The 21401-nt window shown below is 37.4% G+C and overlaps 2 protein-coding genes across 32 annotated transcripts in view; one reads left to right on the plus strand and one right to left on the minus strand.

The window, feature by feature from the left end:
- The first annotated feature begins 3284 nt into the window (after positions 1–3284).
- On the plus strand, positions 3285–18699 carry kif9 (kinesin family member 9). Its single transcript, XM_033638480.2, has 22 exons — positions 3285–3343; positions 3473–3575; positions 5165–5336; positions 5540–5646; positions 5738–5968; positions 6168–6251; positions 6367–6459; positions 6635–6782; positions 6893–6957; positions 7056–7133; positions 7291–7359; positions 7773–7877; positions 7986–8041; positions 8170–8257; positions 10217–10347; positions 10595–10774; positions 10909–11114; positions 15106–15270; positions 15394–15476; positions 15714–15803; positions 16000–16095; positions 18237–18699. Exons 1-21 carry the CDS (start codon positions 3300–3302, stop codon positions 16093–16095), a joined length of 2394 nt encoding a protein of 797 aa, XP_033494371.1. The 5' UTR covers positions 3285–3299; the 3' UTR covers positions 18237–18699.
- scrib (scribble planar cell polarity protein) overlaps positions 16255–21401 on the minus strand; it is an 81221-nt gene continuing 76074 nt past the window's right edge. For 29 of the 31 annotated variants that reach the window (XM_033638457.2, XM_078162493.1, XM_078162491.1 and 26 more), the window contains 2 exons: positions 20059–20113; positions 16255–18376 (listed from right to left, as the gene is read on the minus strand). In XM_033638457.2, the coding sequence (XP_033494348.1) occupies positions 18240–18376; positions 20059–20113 (192 nt within the window). In that variant the 3' untranslated portion in view covers positions 16255–18239. Of the gene's footprint in view, positions 18377–19899; positions 19930–20058; positions 20114–21401 lie in introns of all 31 variants that reach the window. The other 2 variants (XM_078162475.1, XM_078162474.1) reach the window with 1 other exon arrangement.

Raw genomic sequence — 21401 nt, forward strand, 5'->3', positions numbered from 1 at the left:
ACTAAATAATAAACATCAGCAGTATTATACACGCTGTAGGCCTTTTCTGATTTGTTAGCTCCTTCGCTCTGACATCTCTCGACTTTGTGCATGTATAGGTCCTGTTTGTGCATCTGTGTGTCTTTCAGACCTGTGCGTTAATGACAAAAAGAGTGAAAAAATTGAATTTCCCCTGAGGGTGATTAATAAAATATATAAAATTTAAAAAAAGAGGAAGAATATTTTAAAATGTTGAGTTAGACATGGCTCATTTAACTTTATAAAGCTCCTACACAGCTGTTAGTATTTTTAATTAATTAAAGTTATTTCTTTTTCAGTATTGTATCCAATCCTGCTGCACTACGTCTTGTTGATGCTGCTGGAATAAATTTAAGTTGTAGAATTTTCAATGATTGAGATCAGAAAATCATCAGTCTCACCAGAGCCGTTGCTATGACAATTAGTCCAAACAAACAGATCAGTGTGAGCCCTCTCATCTTGAACGTGGATTAGCCTCCTATCTGCACATGCACATGCTTTATACTGTCCATGTCAGTAGGTGGAGTTTGTTACATTTTTTGTATGCACAAGTGTATTCTTGCTTAATATCAAAGTCCAACTTGTTTACCAAGAGCAATTTACTTGCTCCATACTTTGAATTAGACTTCTCATCTAATGAAAAATACCAGTGCAATGACTTTCTCACAAAAAGTCTACCCACCCTTTCTGTTGAGGTTTTTGGTGTTGTCTCAAACTCGTCGTCACTGTTGAGCGGTGTTCTACCTCCCTTTGGCCACTGAAATTAGAATTAAAAACCTTTATCCAAGGACATTACGTTGTTTGGATAGCAAGGGCATTGACTCTGGATTTCAAACACAGCAGCTACAGAATCAATAAATGAACCTGTTTCAATTTGCAGAGTGAGTGAAGATTTGTATTTAGCAAACCTGAACTAAATTACAAAGAATTACAGAATAAACAAGAACTACAGAGCTGTTCACATTAAAGTCATATCTTTGAGATTAGTAAATCTGGAAAACTCACCAGTTTTACCCTTTTTACAGTTGAAACTGTGAGAATTAATACAAACAGACAGAGCAGTGTAAGTCCCCTCATCTTGAACATAGATTAGCCTCCTATCTGAACATACATGTGCTTTATAGAGGCCTTGTCAGGGGGTGGAGTTTTAGTGGGAACCAACTGTAATGTATGTTACATGTAAGTTAGTCCATGATGGGTGAGCATCTGTAAGATTAAATATTACTCATAGAGGCTGGTGGATCCTAGTCTGAGTGGGCGGAAGTTCGCTACATAGATCAGCCTCTCATTGGGCGGAACGAGCCACCCGCTGAAGTCCCGCCCTACCACCTCCGGTTGTCATAGTTGACAAATGTCCTTTACTAACTTTTGCGGTGTTTGATCTTGCGGGTATGTAGCCATTTTTCTGCCATGGTTGGCGTCCTGTAGGCGATATTTTTGTGGGCGTGTTACACCAAAACCTGATTCCCCCCGGCAATATTTTTGCAAGCGCACTGTTGCTGTGGCACCGCCAAGAACGATTGTGATTGGTTGAAAGAAATAAAAAAAGCTGAGGCATTTTTTTCTCCAATCTTAGATTGAGAGTTGGCGCAGCCAGACCTTTCTTTTCTTGAGAAAGGTCTGGTGAGCGAGACTAGGTGGATCCAAGTTGATGCTAATGTTCTGTATCTTCATGTAAAGTAAAGTAGCCCTTTGTTTTTAACTCTAAAACTATTTAGTTAGCGGGTGATATTTAGTGCTTGACTATATGAGTGCTATAGAGCTTGTTTGTCTTTTTATGGTTGTGTCTTTGTTTTGTCTGTCTCAGTCATGCTCATGAGGGTACAAATGCATACATTTATAGTGACATCACCCCTTGTTTTGAAGCCTCGAGTTCGGCAGTTCCGCTGTCGCCATCTTGGTTCTTTGGAGCCAGAAGTGACCATATTTGGAGGAGTTAGGGGTGGAGCTAACTCAGACGTTTTTGTTTTGTTTTGTTTTTGGCTTTTTATGCCTGTATTGGATAGGATAGCCTCAAAGTGAGAGGGGATGACATAAAGCGAAGGCCAGAGGTCGAAATCGCACCTGCAGCCGCTGCAGCAATGACATAGCCTTTGTACATGGGACACCCACTCCAACAGGTGAGCTACCTGGCAACCCAGAAACAATGATTTTTTACATCAAACTGCTGTATTAAGTGTTTTCACTGAGACATCTGCGGATACATTGGCTCCCGTTAAAAACCTCCTGAATAATGAACACTGAAGGAATTCTAGCGCTAAGTTTGAACTGGCTGCAATGTGCAATCCTCACCACTAGATGCCACTAAATCCTCCTAAATCTAAAACATGGCTCCTTTAAGCCAATACTGATAGACTGCCCCAGAAATGAGTTTTTTTTCCCTAGTCTCGAAGTCAACAGATCTTTTGAGTTGGTTTTTGGGTAGACGCCTGAAATAAGGTCTATGGTTATCACAAGTTTAAGAGACTTTCATGTTTTGTTCTACAACATACAATCCGTCAGTAAATACCTCACTTGGGAATTCTGAAGCTCTTATGTGTCTTAAAAAAGGTGGTTGCTAACAAGTAGCTAAATGAGACTACAGGATGTCATCACACCGAACACGGCTTTACAACTGTGCTGTGGGGGTCACATTAAGTCATGCGACTGTAGTGCGGTTTGTTTATAGCCTAATGTTAGCTTTGTACTTATTTCATTTAGGCTTCAGTGTTCAAGACAGTGGAATACATTTGTGAAGATTATCTTGGTAAACAAAATGTGTAAATAATAAAATAATCCAAAATCCAATCAAAAAATCTCATTGGAATTTTGACCAGGGCGATGCTAACGTCTGCGTTGAACTACAGAAAAATACCCTCCCTGGAGCACTTTATATTCTCAAATGTATAATTTCATCAATACATCAGTTAATTCAAGGTTCACCTCTGTTGTCTCACAAAGAGGATTGCTCTATAAAAACGCCTTGGAGTTGTGCCAAATGCAAAAATTAATGTGACACTTATAATTAACCACTTAATTATCAAGCCTCCATAGATAGGAAGGGTATAACAAAAATAAAATAATTAATTTAATTAATTTACAAAAAAGACAGTAATAAAATAGAATTAGTAAGTGCTGTGTTTACGGGTAATTTTAATTATTAATATTGTAAATTGTGTATTTAAATTTGAGTGTGACTGGGGGAAAAAAAAAAAAATCATAGTCAGGTGGCACAGTGCGAGCGCGTGCTCTGCCACTGTGCCACACTGCGCGCGCGCGCGCGATCGTTGCCATGACGCTGAATGAAAACCTTAGTGAACAGAGGAGATGGACCGGAGCTGTTAAAGTGAGCTGAAATGACCCATCCTCACCTGAACGCCTCTTTATGGTAGTACAGGTGGATTTAGTGCATACGTGTGTACAGTGTGACGCAGGTTGGTTTTAGTTTGTTGTGTCGTCGTCGTGTTTTTGACAGAAGTGGTATGAAGGCTCACAACAGTGAGGTGGAAGTGTTTGTCCGGATCAGACCAACGGCAAACTTCTGCCAAGACCTCATTGAATGTCTCCCAGACGGACAGGTAACTTAACCAGCTAGCGTTAGTTTAAAAATCCATTATTAATGCTAAATCACAATGGTAAACTATCCGCAGCGTTAGCTAGCCGGGAATAGGTTTGTGTAGCTTTTAAGTTAGTTGGTCTTAATGTTTAATTTAGAAACAGTAACAGTTTTGTTTTCATTGGTTGAGGTTAAAAATTAAACTTTATGGTATTTTTTGCCCCCTAAGCACGAATAGTTTTGGTAATTTGCAAGTCAGAACGCGCTAGTTAAAACTGGTTCCATCTTAATGAAAAGTGATTTTTGTAGACTACTAGCTGGGTTTTATTTAGCTAGGCCTAACTGTTTCAGCCCAGGACACATTCAGTCCATACCTACCTTATGTAGTCATGTTTTTCCAATTTGCACACATGTAACCACTAAAACCATTGCCTAATCAGCCTTTTTCATGGCAGACATTTTGACATGCCACAGCAGAAAAGGCACAGGTGCAATTAATCACATTAGTAATGACTGTCCTACATTTAACAAGGTATCTCGTTCCCTGATTTTATGCATGATTGCTTACTAACATGGCTCACTGGGACAATTAAACAGAGTGGAGGTATCATTAATGGTGTTACTTAGACCTGTGCTGTGACAAAATGTCTCAGGTTATACTGAGTTTGAATGTTGCTTACCACTACAGCAGAGCTGACAAAAGGAGCTACTCTGAATTGTCAAAGAGCAGAAAATAAACCTGCAAAAACATGTAATATCCATTAATCATTTGTTTTTTTATGCAGAAATGCCTCTGGTTTCAGCATCTCAAATATGAATAAACTGTTTTTAAGTCTTCAATAGCAAGTTGAATATCTTTAGGTTTTGCCTGCTGGTATGGCAAAACAAGCAATCTGAAGACACCAGCTTGGGTTCTGGGACTTTATTATGGGCAATCTCCCAATCGTCTGACTGTTCATATACCAATTAATTGAATATAGAATAAAGAAAATAATTGATAGATTAATTGATAATGAAGATAACCTTGGTTGCAGCCCTATGTGCCGAACACATGTTCTCGCCCTTCTGCATCTTGTCAAGCACACCTGTTTAAAATTTCTGACCTTTAGATTTAACCTTACGGGAGCTGTGGGGTTTTTAGTTTGTAGTGTTACTGATGTCCCCAAACCTTTTCAAAATGTTTCACAAAGTGCCATTCTTTTTTACTCACTTTTGTGACACTGAAAACAAACTGGAAAATATACAGAAGCCTTTTGATGACTGTAACAGCTTTCACAAGGGGTCAGAGTCCCTGCCACAAGCAGCAGCTGTTCAAACTGCATCACATCCATGTCTGTAATGGATAACCTTATCCCAAATATTGACATATTACCTGTTTTTACTTATCTCTTAATTTAATTTAGCATATCTCATTAATGAAGGTGGAGGTTGTGTTTCCCGTTTCAGCTGTCTGAATACAAATTACATCACATTTCAGATACAATATTTTCATCCTAGTAACTATGTACAGTAGTTTGTGGAGTTAATTTCAATGAATGCATTAGTGTTTATGCATGAAAATAATTCCTGGTAGTGTAGACTCAGAACTTCTTTCTGTGTCTTGCCCTTCAGACAGTGAACATCAATCACAGAAAAGACTCTAAGAAGCCCCAGGACTCCAGGAAAAGTCAGCAGAGCTCCTGGTCATTCCGGCTGAAAGGTGTCCTGCAGGATGTATCCCAGGAGGAGTTGTATGCCAGAGTGTGCCAACAGGTGGTACTGGGAACACTGGATGGCTATAATGGTAGATCTGTTTGTCTACATAAAATGAACAGTGTGTACTCAAGTGTTAATCCCAGATACGCATACTCAACTTAATGTCAACATACTGTAGGTTTGTTGTCTTGTGACTCACTCAGGAAATGGCCCAAATTCCACAAGTGTAGTTTTCGTGATGCTCCAAGAAATGAGTGTATTGAGCAGTGTCTTCTGTTGTTTGCTTTTCAGGTACTGTGATGTGTTTTGGGCAGACAGGTGCAGGAAAGACCTACACCATGACAGGATCCACAGAATCATACAAGCAGAGAGGCATCATCCCTCGGGCCCTTCAAGAGGTAACTGACATACAAAGATATTTTCCTCTCAAACACTCTGTGAACCCAGTGAGTGTGTGTTTTTTATTTAAATCTCTGACATGGTATTCAGGTGTTTCAGGAGATGGAGAAAAGGACTGAGCACGCCTTCTCTGTGCACCTGTCCTACCTGGAGATCTACAATGAGACCCTGGTGGACCTGCTGCCATCACTGCAAGGCTCACAACACCCGTCTCATCGCAGCATGGTGGTGATGGAGGAGCCTGGCAGAGGGGTGACCATCAGAGGTCTGTCTCTGCACGCTGTCCACAGTGAGGAGGAGGCTCTCAATCTGCTGTTTGAGGTGTGTGATCTGATGTTTTCAGTTTTATCGAAAAATATAGTTTTATGTTGTTTTTATCTGTTTTTTTATTTGATGCCAATTTATTTTTATGGACTATAATCAGTGTTGTGTGACTACTTTGAGAGCACAGTAATTTTCCAAAATTTTATAGATTTAACTACATTGAAAATTGATGCTTGATAAACCTTTCCTTACTCAGGGTGAGATGAATCGCATTATTGGATCGCATGCCTTGAACAGGAGCTCCTCCAGGTCCCACTGTATCTTCACTGTGCATATAGAGGTATGAATTCAATTACCTCTAAGGGTATACTTTATTATTTACTGGGATATCAGTGCTCAAACATGCCTTCTCATGCACAATTTTAAATGAGATAAAATGTGTTTCTTGACTACAGTCTCGCTCACGGACTCTGTCTGATGCCAAGTACATCACCTCCAAGCTGAATCTGGTGGATTTGGCTGGGTCAGAGAGGCTGGGAAAGACTGGGGTGAGAATGCCTGACTTCACCTGTTTTAAGGTTGAAAAGCCACGAAAACAATGAACATGTTCAGGTGGAATGTAAAGTCTTTGCTTTTTGATCCTCCAGTCAAAGTAAAAAATAATATGCCTTTCTCTATGATTTGTCTTTTTCCCCACTTGATTTAATCTACCTCTTCTTCCAGTCAGAGGGTCAGATGTTAAAGGAAGCCATGTACATCAACAAGTCCTTGTCCTTCCTGGAGCAGGCCATCCTGGCCCTGGCAGACCGTCGCAGAGACCACGTTCCCTTTAGACAGACTAAACTCACTCATGCCCTCAAAGACTCACTGGGTGAGACTGCCAAGTTTTAACAGTACTGATAGCCGATGTTTGCTGGTTTAAAGGGTCCTTTCCTCTGTAGTAATACTTGTAAAACATAGTGTATTTGTCCTTTTCTGGAGGTGGGAACTGCAACACTGTGCTCGTGGCCAATGTCTACGGTGAGGCTGCACAGATAGAAGAAACAGTAAGGAGAGGAACATTTAGTATAAATCAGAAAACAGTCTCTTTTTTACTGCACGTGGTGTCATTTTCTCCCTGGATGATGATAAATATTCTTTGCAGCTCTCCACTCTTCGGTTTGCTAGCAGAATGAAGTGTGTCCATACAAACCCTGCTGTTAATGAACACATGGATCCAGCAGTGAGTTCACACAATAATATGACACAGAAACGACTCTGGGGGGGGGGGGGGGGGGGGTAAAAATATGTTTTATTTTTCTTTACAGTCTGCATTGTGCTGTACTCTCTGTGTCAGCCATCAGAAAAAGTGATCTCATCAATGTAACTGTTGTGATTAGGCTCAGATCAAGAAACTCGAGAAAGATGTACAGATGCTGAAAGAGGAGCTGTCCATTTACAATACATTGGTGAGTGATGCCAGCAGGAAAGTGGCGAGACAGCTCACATATCATTATAATGTGTTAAGTCTGTTGTCCTGGTTTACTGTCACAACGTGTATTACATATCAGCACAAAATGTATACATTAATGGGTTTAAGTTGTTGCTCATCTTCTATTATTCAGGGGTAAATGTGTGCATATACTACATTTGCTATGACATAAATACTGTAAAAGTACTATACGTCAGTAGAGTGTAGTAGTGTAGTGAAGTGTAGTGTAGTGTAGTAAGTGTAGTTTAAACTCACATAGTATGTTTAAGTACCAGACAGTTCTTTATAATGTTTAATTTTATCACATAAAAATCCAAAACACAATTCAGCTGGTTCATATTACATTTAAATGCCATCATTCATTATCATCAATCATTCACCCTTCACTAGATGAAGCAGCCGAGCATCACATACGAGCCGCTGTCTGAAGCCCAGCTGGCTGAGATCCGCAGCCAGGTTCGAAGGTACCTAGATGGGAGCCTGGAGGAAATCAGAGTGAGAACATAAAGAACACAGCCAATACTTTTTCTGCCACACCATGTTTTGGATGAGAATTGTGTTTTGAGGGCTTTAAATTTCTCTCTGAATGACATCTAATTACAGATTGTAAGTATCAGGCAGGTCCAAGCAGTTTTCGCCCAGTTCAAGCTCGCTGTGCTGTGAGTATCATCGACCTTTAAAAATCTGAAACTTTAAATGCAGCCATTGTTTAGTTAGACAAGAATGGAACAAGGTTTTATTTGTTAATTGTAAGTGATTCAGTGTATTTATGTATGTATGTGAGCAGGGAGCAGGAGCATAAGGTGAAGGCTCAGCTATGTCAGACCTACAACTTGGTGGAGAAAGACCAAAGTGCTACAACAACTGCTGTCAAGGTCAGTCAACATCTGACTCGCCGTTCAAGGTATCTTATGGAAATTATTAGCCGTTATTCTGTTTGTCTGCTGTAGTGTTGACTTTGTCAGCTATTTTTATTCAGTCTTAGTCGTGTGTCAGGTGTCCTTGTTGTTTTTATCAATGTAATCAACCTCATGCTGTGCTTTTTAGTCAAGTTTTGTTTTAGTCATATTAGATTAAAAGAAACCCTTTTTTTTTCCTAATATATTGAGCATATTGGTCATTGTAGTCTAACCCGGTAGTAGGACTTTGTATCAGTACTCGATACCTTTTAACGCCCACTTTAGACCAATGATTCGCGACAAGACAAAACTGTTGTAGGACGTCGCAGCGAGAAGTTGCAGCAGTTTGAACTGGGTGTCTGAGCTTGACTCAAGCCAGCTGGTGGTTTTACTTGCATCACAGCTGGTCAAATCACCGGCAGCTGGTTTTAGAACATAAAGCACTTCAACTGTTTCAGCAGCCAATCGGCTTGTAAAGAAGTCCGCTGGTCAGGTCAAAATGAACGCAGACTACATGTTGGCTTGCTGCGGCAGATGCTCTGCCCCTGTCAAGCCCTCTGTTTTCATCCTCACGTGTGCCAGTTTTCAGATGGTGGGTTGCTGCTACTTCTTGCTGTATGTGCTTATGCCCCCTCCACAACACACACACATTCTCATTGACTAACTTATTGGTGCTGCTTACTTATATAATTGTGGCGTATTGATTATGAATACAGTCCATCTGATGCTCGTTTTCTGTTTTTCACCATTTCATCACTAATACACTTGTTCAACATCTGCCCATCTAGCACAAGCTAACAGGGCAGCAGCGACTGACATCAGACAAATCAGATATAACGACCCCAACAACATCCGTTAAAACTGTTTTTAAAACAGCTTGACTCTGTTGTTACAACCATTGATAGCCGTTATATAATGTTAGCCATGTCACAGTTAGCCCTGTCACTGTGTGTATGAGACCAGGTGGACTCTCACCAACTGTACACAGCATGGAAGTCACACTCCTGCAGTATCAGCTATAACCCATGATGTCTGTGCTGTGGTGAAATTGAGTGTATTAGAGTATTGTGATTTTTCAAATGATACCCAGCCTTACCAAATAACCAATAACTTTGTCATTTCAGTCAAATTTATTTGACGAAAGATTTTACTTTATCATTATCTAATAAAAACACAGGTTGAATGATGACTTGCCCCACTACAATTTCATGTCGGCGTCCCCCCACTTATATCAGACACTTGCTACACCGACCGGCATATGCACTCACACGTACATAGATTAAAGGGATAGTGCACCCAAAAATGAAAATTCAGCCATTATCTACTCACCCATATGCCGAGGAAGGCTCAGCTACCCACTCTCCCCTTGGATCTCTGCAAGGGATGTGAGGACTCTAAAACTTCACCTGAGCCTCCCTCGGCATATGGGTGAGAATTTACATTTTTGGGTGCACTATCCTTTTAACATAAATTTTAGTACTTGAAATCTGATGCATTACACAGTGATATTGCTAAAGGCTGGTTTTCATCCCCAGTCCCCAGCCAAGTAAACTAATAAACAATACATACAATGTAATGACAAATACACAATCCATACCAGCATTATAAAATTCACCCACTTGTCTAAAATATTTCCCCTTCTTTGTTTTTAGTTAATGAAAAATAAGTTTTTATTTTTCAACCACAATGTAGTCTCGTCTTTTTCATCATCAATATTATCTATGTTGATATAGTCACAGTTAATGTTAATGATGTTGGTGCTGATTCATCGCTTTGTCTTAGTCACAGGAAAGGAAAGGCATTTGACGAACTTACTTAGTCATACTTTTCATTAACAAAATTAACACTGGTCTTTTGTACCACTGACAGCCTGTTCAGTGAACGCGACATTGTGACTGAGCTTTGCTTAGACGTTACTTTGTTAACTCTTTTTAGAAGTGGGATACCAGAGGCAGCACTGAGAATGTGGAGGCTGGCAGCTTTGAGGTGTCTGCTCAGTCACCAAGAAACACCCATCGCCCAAATTCGACCAAAACCAAAACTAAAAAGTCTAGGGAGAAACAGAGGTAAGTGAACACTGAAAACTTTATTTAGCTAGAAGTTGTAGCCCTACAGCTCACTGTAGTAGTTCAAACTTTGAGCATGTTAATCCTCCAAATAGAAGTAAGACAAATTATAATACAAATAATAAAAACATCAATATAAACTTTTTATGTTGCATTAAACGAGGATCAGAATGTCAGGATTTAACTTGTTGTAAGTTAAATGTACTGGTTTGGTTTTTTTAATGACACGCTCAATGTGATTATCCAGCCAAAACAGGAGACAGGGAGAGGGGAGTCCAGTTTTACGGAAGCATTTGGAGAGTGCCTCCAAATCAAAGCTGAACTCTGTCCAGACACCAGAGAGGGAACACGAGTCACAAGAACCAGACACAGAGAGCCAGGACACAAAGGAATCACAACCGCCTGGCAACGAACCCTTCCACCCTGAGTATGTGTGTGACATGAATAAAGTCTTATGTATTAAATGGTCAGCTCAGACATCTTTGGTAGTCCTATGAATGGAATGTGTACCGTGTTGTTTTTTATAGCCTTGTCACTGAAAAGTTTGCTGTCTCTGCCCAGCTCTCCATCCAAAGCAGAAGCCTTTGAGGATTTTAAATTAGGACAAGGCAGCGAGATCAACCACATCTTTAAGGAGAACAAGGCTGTGCTGTTGGAACGCCGCAGTCTTCTTCGACAGCTCACTGAGGAGGTCAACATGATCAAGAGAGAGATCGACTGCATCACGGCCTTCATACAGCAGCGCCAAGAAACAAGAGGGGGCCAAGGTACTTTAAATGTTGATATCATCAAGACAATTCTCAGGAAAGTGGTAGATGCTTTGATTTGTGCTTTGCTGTTCTCAATGGATCCATGTCTTTTCTCCTGTCAAGCATGTCATACCCCTAAACAGGATGAGTTTAAGCTTGTGAGAGATTCTCAGTTTTCTTGTTTTCATTTTTTGACAGGAAAATAGCTAGCTAATAGCTTTATTTTTAGTGGAGATATTGGAGACATGGCTGTGACAAAGTACCTTACTATGACATTTTTCAGAACACCTTACAGCATACTATACTATGACAATTTTATGAAATTTGTATGGCATACTATACTATGACAGTTTTATGAAATTTGTATGGCATACTATACTATGACAGTTTTATGAAATTTGTATGGCATACTATACTATGACAGTTTTATGAAATTTGTATGGCATACTATACTATGACAGTTTTTCTAAAAATGTATGGCACACTAAACTATGACTTTTTATTACATGCTATACTATGAAAATTATATGACATTTTTATGACAATATATACTATGACATTTATGTTGTTTTCTATGGCATATTTTACTGTCACATTTTTAAATGATATTTTTAAGACCTACTATACTATAATATTTTTAATGATGTTTTTATGACATACTATACTATGACATTTTTAATGATGTTTTTTGACATACTATACTATGACATTTTTTTTATGAATTCTCATGACATACTATACTGACATTTTTACCTCCACCAAGGAGGTTATGTTTTCGCCATCATTGCCCTGTTAGTTAAAGTCCCACTGATTGTCACACACCTGAGTGAGTGAAATTTGTTCTCTGCATTTGACCCATCCCCTGAGGGAGCGGTGAGCAGCAGCAGTGCCGCGCCCGGGAATCATGTGGTGATCCAACCCCTGATGCTGAGTGCCAAGCAGGGAGGCAATGGGTCCCATTTTTTTATAGTCTTTGGTATGACCCAGCCAGGGATCGAACCCACGATCTCCCAGTCTCAGGGCGGACACTCTACCACTGAGCTGGTTTGTCTGCAAAATAACTCAAAAAGTTATGAACGGATTTTGATGAAATTTTCAGAAAAGGTGGCTAATGGGACAAGGAACAGATGATAAAATGTTGGTGGTGATCGGTTGAAGCAAAGTAAAAAAAAATAATAAAGTCATAAAGTATAAAGTGTACTATGACATTTTCAATGACTTTTTATGACATACTATACTATGACATTTTTATGAAATCTTATGACATACTGTACTATGACATTTTCAATTACTTTTTATGACATACTACACTGACTTTTTTTTTTTAATTTTATGACATACTATACTATGACATTTTTTATGACTTTTTATGACATACTATACTATGACATTTTAATGACTTTTTATGACATACTATGCTATGACATTTTAATGACTTTTTATGACATACTATGCTATGACATTTTTTATGACTTTATATGACATACTATACTATGACATTTTTATGAAATCTTATGACATACTATACTATGACATTTTTAAAGACTTTTTTATGACATAATATACTATGACTTTTTTTTTATGAAATTTGATGACATACTGTACTATGACATTTTTTATGACTTTATGACATACTATACTATGACATTTTTTAATTATGTTTTTATGACATACTATACTATGACATTTTTTATGACTTTTTATGACATACTATACTATACCATTTTTTAATTATGTTTTTATGACATGCTATACTATGACATTTTTTAATTATGTTTTTATGACATACTATACTATGACATTTTCAATGACTTTATGACATACTATACAGTGACATTTTTTATGAAATCTTATGACATACTGTACTATGACATTTTTAATTACTTTTTATGACATACTACACTGACTTTTTTTTTAATAAATTTTAAGACATGCTATGACATTTTTGATGACTTTTTATGACATACTATACTATGACATTTTTTAATTATGTTTTTATGACATACTATGACATTTTGTACTATGACATTTTCAATTACTTTTCATGACATACTATACTATGACATTTTTTATGAAATCTTATGACATACTGTACTATGACATTTTCAATTACTTTTCATGACATACTATACTATGACATTTTTTATGAAATCTTATGACATACTGTACTATGACATTTTCAATTACTTTTTATGACATACTATACTATGACATTTTTATGAAATTTTATGACATACTATACTATGGCATTTTAATGACTTTTTATGACATACTATACTATGACATTTTTATGAAATTTTATGACATACTATACTATGACATTTTTTATGACTTTTTCATGACATACTATACTATGGCATTTTAATGACTTTTTATGACATACTATATTATGACATTTTTTATGAAATCTTATGACATACTATACTATGACATTTTTTATGACTTTTTCATGACATACTATACTATGGTATTTTAATGACTTTTTCATGACATACTATACTATGACATTTTTTATGAAATCTTATGATATACTATACTATGACATTTTTAATGACTTTTTTATGACATACTATACTTTGGCATTTTAAATGACTTTTTATGACTTACTATACTATGACTTTTTTTTAATAAATTTTAAGACATACTATACTATGACATTTTTTATGAAATTTTATGACATACTATACTATGATATTTTTTATGAAATTTGATGACATACTATGACATTTTTTATGAAATTTTATGACATACTATACTATGACATTTTTTATGAAATTTGATGACATACTGTACTATGACATTTTTTACGACTTTTTATGACATACTATACTATGACTTTTTTTTATGAAATTTTATGACATACTATACTATCACATTTTTTTATGAAATTTGATGACATACTCTACTATGACATTTTTTATGACTTTTTATGACATACTCTACTATGACATTTTTTATGAAATTTTATGACATACTGTACTATGACATTTTTTATGAAATTTTATGACATACTGTACTATGACATTTTTTATGAAATTTTATGACATACTGTACTATGACATTTTTTATGAAATTTTATGACAAACCATACTATGACATTTTTTTTTAAATTTTATGACATACTGTACTATGACATTTTTTATGAAATTTTATGACATACTATACTATGACATTTTTTATTAAATTTTATGACAAACTATACTATGACATTTTTTATGAAATTTGATGACATACTGTACTATGACAATTTTTATGAAATTTTATGACATACTATACTATGACATTTTTTATTAAATTTTATGACAAACCATACTATGACATTTTTTATTAAATTTTATGACATACTGTACTATGACATTTTTTATGAAATTTTATGACATACTATACTATGACATTTTTTATTAAATTTTATGACAAACTATACTATGACATTTTTTATGAAATTTTATGACATACTGTACTATGACAATTTTTATGAAATTTTATGACATACTATACTATGACATTTTTTATGAAATTTGATGACATACTGTACTATGACATTGTTATGAAATTTTATCCAATACTGCACTATGATATTTTTTAAATGAAATTTTATAGCATACTATCCAATGACATATTTTACTATGACACTATTATTTTTTTATGGCATACTTTTTAAGTCAAATTGTATGGCGTATTATATTAGGACATTTTTATAAATTAAATTTTATGACATACTATACTATGACATTTTTATACTATAAATGACATTCTTGGCATGGCATACTCTACCATGACTTTGTGAAAGACTTTTTGTCCATACTTTACTATGAGATTTTCAGAATTCCAGCATATATCCTGTTAGTATCCTGAGGTATATTTGGGATCAAATCTCTATCTCTCTATTAGGTTTTTGTGTTGAGCAGTCGTTGTCTGCAGTGTGGATTTTTAAGGATGGTCCTGGAAATAGGTCTGTGAGATATTAGAGCTAAAATCCTTTTTTTCAAATGTGTGTTTTTGTCTGAAGGTCAGTATTTGGTCATGGAGGGGGGGCCAGATGCCACGTCATTGATGCAGCTCAGAGAGCTAAAGGCCCTGTACCGACAGAGATACGGGGTTCTGCGTGACATCAAGGCAGAGGTTAACTACTGTCAACACCTTGTGGATCAGTGCAGGGTGCGCCTGCTCTCTGGTCAGTTCTCAAAATACCTTTTATTTACTTCTTCTCTTATACAGCTCAGAGCTTTCATAACTGACATTATTGGTACCTTGAAAAAGCTCAGAAAAAATAAGAAATTGCTCGTGTGTGTCCCAGAATTTGAGAACTGGTATACAAAGTCTTTCCTGGTACCTGAGGAGGAGGAGCTGGACATAACTCTGGACAAGATGCTTAAACAAGTGAGTCTGCTCACATTTACAACAGAACATCTCTCATGTAGAAAATAATGCTTCTGCACATACAGTTTTCAAAACAGCAAACACGTGCATGTCATTTATTCAAGGAATTATGTTTTCTACTAAGTCCCACTCAGAGTGAAGGAATCTGAGAGGACATTATGTTAAATTGACCTGTATTGGAAAAGTTGTGACTACATTTTGGTAAGGAGTTATTATCTGTGTCGCTGCTGATCTCAGAGGGAGGATAACCAGCTGCAGTATGAGCCTCCTCCTGACTGCTCCAGCTCTGAGTCCTTCTATAATGCCCGCAACAGAGTGCTGAAGAGGGTGGGTGTCCCATTCCATTTTACATTTCATAAATGACTGCTTATTTTAAATAATATTAAGTGAATAGTTGTAAAGGTTTGTATTCATAATTTGGTCATGTCACTTCACTTTGATTTATTGCCGGGGTAACAGTTAAGTAGAGATATAAAGTTACAATCTGCGCAACTGTAACCTTGTGATTTTTCTGTCTCCACAGAGGAATAGCAGAGCAGTGTCCTCTACCCAAGTGCAGAGGACCTTGTCTGCTGTGTCTGGACAGAGAAGACTTCTTCCAGTTCTACCTGTTAGATAAGTGAGTTTACAAGTGACCTACAGTGTCCACATGTGCTAAATGTGACAGTATAATATTCCTTTTCAGTCATTCACTTCTTCTGTTGAGATTTTTCTATGTTTAACCTGTGCATTGTAGTTTGTACATTGGTCAAGCACAAAAAAGACACAACACAGTGGATCAGCTTCTTAAATGAAAAGTAAAATTTATTATTCCTGAACCACAAAATAGACTTCTTTGGTTGTACAAATTCACTAGTTACAGTCTTGTATGAGCTCTAACCCTTGACCCTAGGACTTCTGACCCTTTCCCGCCGACCTATTTGCAAGTAAAAGCCCCCAAAGAGAACTCAAGACAAAAGAATAAACAAAAACTTGAAACACTGCATTAATAATGTAGTGAAACCCATCTGAAAAAAAAAAAAAGATTTATCTACTGTAAGTTTAAAAAAGGAGATATCAGCCATTGCAAATGTTATCAAACAAACTGAATTTCAGTCAGTGAGAGCAACATGGAAAGCTATCATTAGAAGACCCTACATTAAATTAACACAAATGCTACTATGCTGATTCTGCAAAAATACCCATCAGATACATAAACTGACAGTATGTCGAGCACTGAACTGAAAGAGAACAATGTCTTGAGAGGGATTTCTAAATCGGTTCTGCCTCTCGCAGCTCTCCCATTAACAAACCAATATACATGCAGAGAGCATCCCGATACCAAGCCTGTCCAAACCCAGATGCATCAGCAGTCCAGACTCTCGCTTGGTCTAGGTCAAGACTGGCTCAGTTTCAGACCCAAAGTTTGCTTTCCTTTCAGTATTTGTACATTATTCACACAATAATTAACGATTTTTCAGTGGCGTCAGATTTAAATTAACCATAGACAGAAAAATAAAACACCTGCTACCTTCACGTCACTCTGGAATACCTCCAGATAGTTCAAGGATAGAATGAATGATTCACATTGATAAAAGTAAAAAATAAAAACCCTAAACCGGGCAAGATGAGTACCGTTAATTAATAAATGACTCTAAAAATGCATGTCTCCATAAATTTGATGTTGTGATCTGTCTATTTGTAAAAATGCCTGCTCAATGCTGCTGCCTCCAGTGTAGTCATATTCTCTACAAGGGGAATGTAACACATCACTCACAGGTGGTGACACATGGATATGCAACAGCTATACTTTGTCCAAGCAATCTAATGTTGTAGATATGCGTCTCTCTGCAAACGCCTGGAGAATTCATGTTTATATAAAGTAGGTTAAATGATATGAAATTCAATACTTGAAAGCTTTGACTTTGTGACCCACAATATATTTTAGATTTATTAAAGATAAATTATGATAAGCATCGGTCGTGCTTTTGTGCCCAAAAGGACCAGAGGAGTTAAAACAGTGTAAAATATAGAAGGCCTTCAATTTGAGTAAAAGATAAAAACAATAAATTACTTAAAATATATGTTCTTAAAAAGCTGATCAATGGCAGTGCAAAAAAAGATATGTACTAATGTTTTTAAAAGCTCTCCACAAGTAGTGACTGTGAAGGTAGCAGGATGTTCCCTCCTCATTTAATATGTACACTCCTGTCTGCCCAAGTCTCAAGAAACCCCTGACATTTTACAGTCTATTCACTGAAAGCCTAAAAATATCATTCAAGAAGTTAGTATAGCTATGACCCATTTCTTTTCTCTTCCAGTATGTTTTTTTTTTTTAAACAGCAAAATCATTGGAGGTGCGAAAAATAAAAAAACTAAAAGCTTCGGTCACCTGCTTTTTAAAATAGATCAGCTTCTACTTGGTAAACCGAGCGAACAATAACAAAACAAAGAATGGTTTGTAAGTAGCAATCCTAGCTAACCACACTAGCTCTTTCTTGCCGCTGAGGGACTGTTGAGCAACTTGCCAACTCATCCACAGACTGTATAGGCAAGACTGGCACGCAGGATATAAGTGAGTGTGTACGTGTGGTGACTATCAGCGCCGTAGTCTCTGCAGTGGTTATATATGGGAGAGTAAATCCTGCTCTACTGACACTGTGTAGTGTTTAGTGACTCTGCACGTCCTGCGGATGCACTCGTGTGTTACCAGTGTTCCACAGTCTATGTAAATGTATGAGTGTTTGCATGATGTCTTCGGCTTTCTTCTCTCACTGCAAGGTGTTACGTGGGCACGGCGGTTTCCAGGCTGCGGCGGCCCTGCCTCAGTTTGCGTTTGTTGCTGTACAGGGCCATCTCCTCCAGGGCTGAGGTGGCAGGCAGCGGGTTGGGTACCTCGGCCTCAGGGCTTGCAGTGAGCACTAAAAAAACAACAAAGAAAAAGAACAACTTCAGTTGAGCTGCTGCAATTTATCTTCTTTTTGACAATCACTCCTCTACGGCAGCTGTGGAGAGGAGAAGAGATGAAGGCCACTGGACAGTAGATTCCTGATTAGAGTTAATGGATCCCTTAAATCTGCAAGAAAAGCCCCACACTCAGATCAGCAGCTGCAAACAAGCAAAAGTTTTGAGCAGAAGACTGAAGCACCCAGTGACTGCATGTTTAAACCGGGCGGCCACCTTGGTGGGCTCTGTATTCAATCTCACAGCAAGAGTTAATACTATTAAAGATGTTTTTATTAAACTAATTTCAAATTTCTTCTTGAAATTTCTTCCCAACTTAGTGTGTGTGTACATGCACTCAAGTGATTGGGTTAAGGTTGGCATTTTACGTGAACATGTGCAGGACAAAGACTTCAGACAGAAAGTAATTCTGCGCAAAGCCGGATGACAAAATGAAATAATTGCATGTAGCTATGCATCCTTGTGTCTAAAATAATTTCATCCTATGCCAGAGTAAAACTGAAATTAACACAAAGTAACCTCTAAAAGTCTAAAACCTCTAAAAGTCTTTCTACATCTTAACCATTTACACTGTGAAAAAAGACGCACACTTACTACAACAGTTCAGTCGCCAGAGGTTTTCTCTGACTTAACTTTGGAAGAATGGATTAGTTTTGTTTTGCTGCATGTTGTGGATTTACAAAAAGTCATTGTAGAGTATGTCAGGAAAAAAAGTCTTGTATAGTATGCCATAAAATTTCATAAAAATGTAATAGTATAGTATGTCATAAAAACATAATAAAAAATGTCATAGTATAGTATGTCATAAGAATTCATAAAAAAGGTCATAGTATACTATGTCATAAAATTTCATAAAAAATGTCACAGTATAGTATGTCATAAAATTTTATTAAAAAATGTCATAGTAAATTATGTCATAAAATTTCATAAAAAAAAGTCACAGTACAGTATGTCATAGAATTTTATAAAAAAATGTCATAGTATAGTATGTTATAAAATATCAAAACAATGGTATAGTATTGTAGGTAATCAAATTTCATGAAAACTCATAGTATAGTATGCCATAAAAAAAGCCATAAAAAGTATGTTTCCTGGTTTCTTGTATACACGTAAACATACAGAGTGACACTTACATGGTAACCGAATCCCTTGGAGCTCCCTGTAATCACTAATTTCAGTCAACACTTAAAGCATATTCATGCAGTCTGGATCAGTTTGTGTGAGATCATTAGTTCAGACACACATATACTCCACTCTGGTCTCATCATCAGGTGCTGCTTCTTATGTGGTGGGCAGCAGCAGGCAAAGCACACCCAGGTAAACACACCTGTCTAATACCTGAACCCAAAGTTATGCCACATGACTAGCAGGTTAGAGCAGAAATGCACAAACCAACACACGTTCTTCTCACATGTTCTGTAAATACTCAGGCGTACAATCACACACTCAGACCCAAAAACACATGCACACAGGATCCTACCAATAGGAGCTGCTTATCCCAGGTTGTCACCTGGATTAGAGGGAATAGAAGAAGGTCATAAATGCATCACTTCATGTCAACACAGTTTTATCAGCTACCCCTTCACAAAGCCTGTTTCAGTACAATTTAAAATAAAATCCTGAATAATCCGTCACTCACCTGGGTTGCTGGAGCCGTCGTCGATGAACTGCAGGTCATCGGCTGTGTCGGGGGACTGGAAGAGGAGAAGAGACAGTCAGTAACTGAGTGGCAGGTGTGTTTCAGTAACCTGTATCCCATGGGAAGCCATCACCATGTGAGCAGTGGAGCTGGCAGTGAGAGGACGTGCCAGCCACTCACTGCCGGTTTAGCAAACAGCGCTGAAGCTCCCAATCTGTCAGAGCCACAAAAGCCAGAGTGCCTCTACTCAACTACTCCCCCAGGAGAGATTGGCATGTTAAAGGAAAGGGAGGTTAAGTTAGGTCATCAGTTCCGGGGTTTGTTGTGTAGTGTAGGCACATCCACAAAGAGACAGCCAACAGAGCAACAGTACAGCACCACCAAGAGTTACCAATGCACAACGGAAAACCAAGCAGCATGTTACGTGTCCTTTGTGTTGATGCTTTTATATATCAGTGCTCAATTTGTGTATCAATCCTCCAGATATCAGTATTAAGAGCTGTTTATTATACTTAGGAGCATGTTCAAGGGATCACTACATCCTGCAAGCTGACGATCACGTGACTGACCATGTTGTTTTTTTATAACTGCACTGAACTGTGTATTTATTATCTGATATTTCTCCAGTCAGATGTTCTCAACAACTGTGGTTTATTTTATTTTTGGAGAATCTTAGGAAAATTCATATAGAACTGTGATATAAAAACTGTTAAGTTATATACATTACCTTGCAACTTTAACCAGTTGTTATGATTGTATGAATATTGATTAAAAGCACAGTTTCATGTTTTGGAGAGGCTGACTTGCTTAAAGTCTTCAAAGCCTTAAAAAGACAATGAATTTAATAATGTAACCATGTGGCTAACGTTCGCAGGTGGAACAGCTAACTTCCAGCTCCTCTGCACTTTCCTGATGTTACTGGACCAAGAGGATCAATTCCTGATATCGAAATGAGTCATTTCATGGGGGTTGTGACACTCTCAAAAAATTTATCTACAGATTTACGGATCTCTCATCATGTAACGGAACCCCGAAATTGCAATACCACTATTTGACCACTATCTAAAATGGCTCCAAAGCCCAGCACACTTCCAGATGGTCTGGCTAGCAGTCACTGTAACATGGATGACATTGGAAAGTGCAAACTGAACAAAGATTGGCTATTTAACCAAGACTTAGCAGCATGGCTGAAACTAGTACATGCCAATGCGGACAGGACTAGATGTATTTTAGGGATCGACCAATTATCGGTATGGCCGATAATATTGGCCGATCTTATGCATGTTTATGATAATCGGCATTGGCTGTTTTTTTCCATTGATAACCAGTAAAATAAGCTTATT

This window comes from Epinephelus lanceolatus, chromosome 20, assembly GCF_041903045.1.
Source record: "Epinephelus lanceolatus isolate andai-2023 chromosome 20, ASM4190304v1, whole genome shotgun sequence".
NCBI lineage: Eukaryota > Metazoa > Chordata > Actinopteri > Perciformes > Serranidae > Epinephelus > Epinephelus lanceolatus.

Bases quoted from the DNA above. Each gene is read 5' to 3' on its own strand.
- kif9 (XM_033638480.2), top strand. From the start codon at position 3,300: ATGAAAACCTTAGTGAACAGAGGAGATGGACCGGAGCTGTTAAA. The intron at 3,576-5,164 runs GTAACTTAACCA...CTTGCCCTTCAG, and splicing joins AATGTCTCCCAGACGGACAG to ACAGTGAACATCAATCACAG. The intron at 8,258-10,216 runs GTCAGTCAACAT...AACTCTTTTTAG, and splicing joins CTACAACAACTGCTGTCAAG to AAGTGGGATACCAGAGGCAG.